General features: G+C 42.0%; 1 protein-coding gene across 1 annotated transcript; it reads right to left on the reverse strand.

The window, feature by feature from the left end:
• Positions 1–18: 18 nt before the first annotated feature.
• On the reverse strand, positions 19–4,860 carry LOC110369172 (gastrula zinc finger protein XlCGF57.1). The gene is made up of 2 exons (XM_021321790.2): positions 4,524–4,860; positions 19–1,583 (listed from the first exon to the last, which is right to left on the reverse strand). Exons 1-2 carry the CDS (start codon positions 4,693–4,695, stop codon positions 112–114), a joined length of 1,644 nt encoding a protein of 547 aa, XP_021177465.2. The 5' UTR covers positions 4,696–4,860; the 3' UTR covers positions 19–111.
• Positions 4,861–6,834: the final 1,974 nt, after the last annotated feature.

Genomic DNA, 6,834 nt, shown 5'->3' on the forward strand with positions numbered 1-6,834 from the left:
ACAGACTCAATTATTCATCTTTAAGCTACAGAAACAGTAGCCTAAAGGACTTTCAGAAAAACTCACCTCCTGGCTCTTTCTGAGTGTTTGGGTGGAGTTAAGTACTCTCTGCTAACTGTGCGTGCTCATGTGTGCCGTTAAATTACCTTTTCTCTGAAAGCGTTTGCCGCAGGTCGGACATGGGAAGGGTTTCTCCCCTGTGTGTGTCCTCATGTGGACGTTTAAATTCCCTCTCTGACAGAAGCCTTTTCCGCAGGTCCCACACTGAAAGGGCCTTTCTCCTGTGTGTGTTCTCATGTGGGCAATCAGGTTAAATCTATTATTAAAACTTTTGCTACAGGTGAGACACTGAAAAGGCTTCGCACCTGAGTGGGTTCTCATGTGAGTGGACAGATCGTGGCTGTCACAGAAGGCTTTCCCACAGGTTTCACATGCATATGGTCTGGCGCTGATGTGAGTGCTCAGGTGTGCAGTTAAATTACCTTTCTGACAAAAACTCTTGCCACAGGTTAAACATTCAAAAGGCTTCTCGCCAGTATGAGTCCTCAAGTGTATAGTTAAATTTCCTCTCTGACTAAACCTTTTGCCACAGGTGAGACACTGGAAAGGCTTCTCACCTGTGTGGATTCTTATATGAGTGGACAGATCGTGGCTGTCACAGAAGCCTTTCCCACAGATGTCACAAGAAAACGGTCGTTCGCTGCTGTGAGTCTTCAGATGCGCATTTAGCTGACTTTTCTGATAAAAAGCTTTCTCACAGGTGATACAGGAAAAAGGCTTCTCCCCTCTGTGGATATTCACATGTCTCTTTAAATTATCTTTCTGGCTGAAACCTTTCCCACAGGATATGCATGAGAAAGGTTTCTCACCTGTGTGAGTTCTCAGGTGACATGTCAGGTGACTGCTGGTGAGGAAACACTTGCCACACACTTTGCATTCATTTGGCTTCTCACCTGCGTGAACTTTCATGTGGAGACTCAAACTGATCTGGTGGGCAAACCGTCTCCCACAGGTCACACAAGGGAACGGCTTCTCACCAGTGTGGCTTCTCATGTGGACGATCAAACTGAGTTTATTTTTAAAACTCTTGCTACAGCTTGGGCATATGAAAGGCTTTCCACCTGAGTGAACTCTCAGGTGTTTAGATAAGTAATGCTTCTGAGTAAAACCTTTAGTGCACATTTTACAGAAATACAGATTATGATCAATGTCAGGAGTTTTCTCCTCTTTCTGTTCACCAGTTTTCAGACCTTGATGCTTTGGTTTCAGCTCTTTGTTGCTGCTGGATCCTTCATAATTTTGGTCTTCAGCTTCCAGGGTGTCTTCAGAGAGGGTCCGGTCTTTGTTGGGTTCCAACTCACTGCAGTCTGGTTCCTCACAAGTTTGGATCAATATAAATGTGTCGGTCTCCTCCTTCAGCACAATCTGCACTTCCTCCTGGCTAGAGCACAGATCACCTGGCTCCTCTTTAATCAGCAGAGATTCTGGTTCCTCGTTGTCCAGCCCAGAACTCCTCCTCTGGTTGGAAATCAGATGCTGAATGAAAACATCTCTCTCATTACAGATTAAATCTTGCTGGAAATCTATAAGAAAGAAGAGAAGAGGAAAAAAAATTTCAGAGAAAACAGCGGGATGTGATCTAAACGTGTTCTGCTTCCAATGTTCACCAGAAACAGGTGAGGTTCTTTAACCTCAACATTCCTGATGTAAAGAAATATACATGTGAGCTAACTTTAACAAACACAGATTAATTCCAAAAGTAATAAAAGAATAACTGACCCCATCGTGTTCTGAGGGATCTTTTATTTCCTTAAAGGAAAAAAACATAAGTCGCACCGGACTATACGCATTTATTTAGAAATTAATTTCACACAATCCAAAACTAAAAACTGACATTAAACATTTTCAATTACACAGCTGCATCCAAAACTGGCTGAATAATATGGAACATACCTGGAATTTGAATGGAGTAAATTAGGATAACAAACCAGCAGCTCACACCAGCTTTAGTTGTCAAAATTACGCTGAAATTAGACCATGAGCGTAGCAGTGCTACATGCTAAGCTAACAGTATGTTTCAATGCAACATAAAGCTCATGTGCATCAGAGAACTTGTAACCCACCAGACAACAGCGCTGTAAGCTAGCGCTAGCTGCTATTAGCTTCACAGACAGCCCAATAACAGCTTCTGTCGCGGTCTGGATCCTTTGAGCTGCACCACTCAATGCTCCGCTGTGTGAATGATACTGAAACAGTGAAACAACATATGTACATGTGTTCAGTCTTTGTTGTTTATAAGTTAATGTTTCAAATATTGTTAACTGGTACAGGAGCAGTATATAGTTTTCAGAAGCCTAGAGTGCCCTCTTGGGACTATAGACGGTAATGTTTACTCGTTCATATTGGTCAATATGACTTACCATTTAAAATTAATATATGCCGCACCTGAGTATAAGTCGTAGGATCGGCCAAACTGAAAACCCCGCTCTACCATCATCCCTGTCCCCAAGAAACGGACCATCACAGGATTGAATGACTCCCGACCTGTCGCCCTGAGGTCTGTGCTCATGACATCCTTTCACTTCATCCTGTGCCACCTAAACCATCCAGGTACGTACGCCAGGATGCTGTTTGTAGACGTCAGCTCGACCTTTAACGCCTGGTTCAGAGCAAGATTTTAAAATTGTCAGCTGAGTTTCAAAACCTGACAGACTCTTAAGATCATCTTAAGAGCTATTCTGATTATCCGAGCATAAATCGGGCTAATTATTCTGCCGTGTGAACCCAGCATTACACCATCAAGCCTGATATCCATCACCAGAAGATCACAGTGCCGTCCTCCACCTGGCAGTGGATTAGCAGTTTCCTGACTGACCGCCAGCAGCAGGTGAGGAAAGACTTGTTGTCCAAAGACAATCGCTCTCTTTGGGGGAGCAACATAGAGGAGAACACTCTGATCCTCCTCTACAAAGTAGAGGTTCCGACGGTAGTTACCAGAGCCGCCTCTAGAGGCCGCGCTTCGTATTAGCCGTATGCTCCTTGCCGCTGCTGAGATAACTAGCTTTTCATTGAGTAATTCACTGTCAACCGGTCGCCCATCGTCGCAACCAAAGACAACAGGAGAGGTTTGGTAAAGAGATAAACAGGGAAAGTTAAATGGTTTACTTAATGTGTCTTTACAGCGTTTTTGTGTCTTGGCTGAGCTAACGGGCAAAGCTCCTGCTAGCTTCTTCGAAACTATGCCATGCTGATATAATTCAAGTGTGTTTTTATGGCTATAACAAACGTTATCTCCACAAGGGTTTTATACATTGATGGGATATTAACGCTTGTGTTTTTCGGTCCACTCATTACGACCAAAATCAAGCTTAAACCTTTTTAGAATTAGCAGCGAATGTTCGCTAGTGTAATGCTATTGGCTTCCGGATAACATCAGTTCTTCCCGGATATGCAACTATAGTTTGTTTTCTCTCCACCATCGTCCGACAGTGTTATGAGCGTTATTACAGCATTAATATGGAACATTATTGTTGATTTAATGGTGTTTTGTATAACTTTAGGAATAACCCATTTGGCGACCGATCGCTACAGCGACCCCTAGCCTCCAGGAGGAATAATTCCATTAATAAAATCAAGCGTATAAAGTTTACTGATTTTACTGAGCAAATCGTTCTTTAAAATGTTATTTTATCAAATAATGTTTTGTTTAACTCAGAATTTGCATTGTGAATGGGTTCAAACACACCAATGTTGTTCTAAATTAGTTAAGCTAATTTAACCTAATTCCACATTCTTTTAAATTAACTTTGGTTCTTTAACTTAGATCTGCATTGAACCAGGATTCACTGAATTATTCTGATGATGATGAACTAATAATGATAAACTAATTTAACCTCATATTATGTTCTTTAAGGTGAACTTTGGTTCTTTAACTCAGATCTGCAGTGAACCGGGATTCACTGAATAATTCTGATGATGATCAACCATTTTATTTTGTCTTTTTGTTTCTTTTGTGTATAAATAGTTCCTTAGATTCTTTTTATCTTAATTTTTGCTTAGTAGTTTAGTTAAGTTTCACTAGCCTAGTAGAGAGGATTTGTTGATTGAAATATAGTGTTAATTCAGATAAACAGCTTTACATATTGATGTTCTCTGGATGTTCATTTTATTACATGTATCATGAATTGACGCTACATAAATACAATTTAATTTAATTGAAATTGGATTGTTAGAACACCAAGGTGTTACAAGGACTGAAACTGTTGCCCAAGTTACCTAAAGGACTTTCTTGGTTTGAATTAAATTTAAATAAAATAAAGGGGAGGTAAAATTAAAATGAAGTTGCTTGGTGTTGCTGGTTGGTGGCGCTGTGACATTGTTGTTATAAGAGATCAGAAACATTAAGATAAAACAGGTTTGTTGTGAACCAGATGGCGTCCTGTTCCACGACATATTACAACGCTGCAGAGCCCTCCCCAGCACGGTACCCAGTGTTTATGGGTCAGACCCGGTCCCGGACCTACCTGCGGGGTTCTGGTGGGTTCGGGCTCTCCAGGTGAGGTCCAGCAGTCTGCGCTGACGGTCCATCTCCTCCTCGAAGCGGACGATGGTTCTTTCCAGCTGGGAGCAGATTTCCTCCGCAGCAGCAGTTAGTCTCTCTCTGATAAACTCTCTCAGAGGCTCCACGGAACACATTGTTGCTGCGCAGACTCACACACTCACACACACACCGACCACACACAAGCTAACAATGCTAACAGCTAAGCTAACGATGCTAACGCTGCTGCACTGGACGCTACCGACGCAGCTGCTTCCTGTTTGATCTGGAGGCCAGAGAACAGTGGCTGTGTCGCCCCCTGCTGGACAGAAGTGCTGCTCTGAAAACTGCAGGGGAACAAGCTAAACAACAATATTTAAAACCATATCATTATTCGCCTTTGCAGCTTCTGTCCATCCCAGTGAACCGTGTCCTCTGCATCCAACTCGTCCCTCAGGGACAAGCAGCCTGCCACTGTGGGCCTTCCAGGGAGCATTCTGGGGCTGAGGGTGTAGCTCAGTCTGTTGGATTCAAACCAGGGAACGTGCAGGCTCTCCAGGACCCAAACGCCCCGCTATAACCACCAGCCCACCTCTCCGTCATTTTCCTTAGGCTCAGGCATTTTGGAGCGCTGAGGTGTGTCTGAAGATCCTCTGGATCCGGGTCACTAAGAAGACTAAGCTGCTGCATCTGACACTTAATGTGAAGGGCCCAAACTGCATACGCTCCACAACATGAAGAATCCAGAACCCGGGGAACAGAGACTGGAGAGACACCTACCGTAGCAATTTTATTCCTGGTAAAGAAAACAGAACATAAATAGACAGTAAAATGCACAAAAAAGTGTTTTAATGTGCTGTTGTCGAAAGGTTCATAATAGCACAAAATAAAACGCCTTAAACTCTTGGAACAGTTAGTTTCTTCTGTAAAATGAGCAAATATCTAAGCTCATGCTACAAAAATGAAACATCAAAACCACACACTTAAATATCTACTGTGTGACGTTAACATCTGAGAGGAAACTGTTGGATAAGGTGATCAGGAATGCCGCTGACATCCTCCTGGACCGCGTCTCCCACGCCACGCATGACACCATTCAGCACCGGACAGCTCCTCCTGGCTGCTGCATCATAGATGCACCAAAAAGCGCCACCTTAGATCCTTCCTCCTGGTGACTTTAGGAATCAAGAGAGAACATAAAGAAGGCCAATATACTGGAGCGTAATGGCATAAATGTTTCAAATCTGGAAGCAGTTACAAACCATAATGCTGCTTTTGGTTAACCCTTTCAGAGAACAATTACTATGCATGTATAAAATATCTCCATAAATATTAGTAATATATAGTGTTCATAATTATTTGCCATTTCACATATTTCTCTCACACTAGAAGAGAAATTCTAAAATTACAAAGCAATTTGTAATTACAAAATTACAAAGCAAATTACAAAATTACAAAGCAAAATGCCTGAGTCTTCCTCTCCAGGAAGCGAAACGTAGTTGAAGACGTTTCGTTTCCTCTCCAGGAAGCTTTCTAAAATCAAAAGGTCTAGAGTAATGATGAGTATCAAGCTTTATACTACTGCCCAAGGCCTTTGTTTGGGCGAAACGTCTTCAACTACGAAAAACAAGTCCAATTGCTTTGTTTTTTACTTTTTTTGGAATGACCATGACCTGGATGACTGAGAATCTTCACCAGCACTAGAAGAGGAAACAATTATCTTAACCTTTGTTTCAAAAGAAACACAATGTAATGTTTCAAATTTAACTTTTCTTTAACCTGTAATATTGTGAATCTGTGCTTCTAGTTACCAGTCACATAGACCGCTCATACACTGGAATTTCCCTGAAGTAGTGTTTCACTTCAGCACTAAGGAACCCCGGCCCCACAGGGATGTGTTCTGAGCCCACTACTCTTCACACACTCCTCCAACTCTATCGTGAAGCTGGCAGATAACACAGCAGTGAACTGCCAGGACTCTCAGGAGTTTGGCTTTGCATTTTCATCATTCTCTGATTTGGTTTACTTCTAGTTTTTATGTATTAGAACTGCATGGTGGTGAAGACGTTAGTACTGCTGCCTTGCGGTAAGAGGGTTCAGATACCGACCAGTTTTAAATATTTTCTACCTAAAACAATTTTATGCAGCCTATGACATGTTTCTGTAACTACTCTCTGCATCCTCAACATAAATATATTATAAAAAAGATTAATCACATCTTTAATTAAATAAACATCCTTCTGAGCTCGTATGAACCAATCAAAGTCTGATTTCTTCAGAGCTACTGCAGCTACACA

Source organism: Fundulus heteroclitus, unplaced genomic scaffold, assembly GCF_011125445.2.
Source record: "Fundulus heteroclitus isolate FHET01 unplaced genomic scaffold, MU-UCD_Fhet_4.1 scaffold_46, whole genome shotgun sequence".
Classification (NCBI taxonomy): domain Eukaryota; kingdom Metazoa; phylum Chordata; class Actinopteri; order Cyprinodontiformes; family Fundulidae; genus Fundulus; species Fundulus heteroclitus.

Coding starts and splice junctions, on each gene's coding strand:
- LOC110369172 (XM_021321790.2), bottom strand. CDS start 4,695: ATGTGTTCCGTGGAGCCTCTGAGAGAGTTTATCAGAGAGAGACTAACT. Junction 1,584..4,523: donor AACCCACCAGAACCCCGCAG/GTAGGTCCGGGA, acceptor TCTTTCTTATAG/ATTTCCAGCAAGATTTAATC.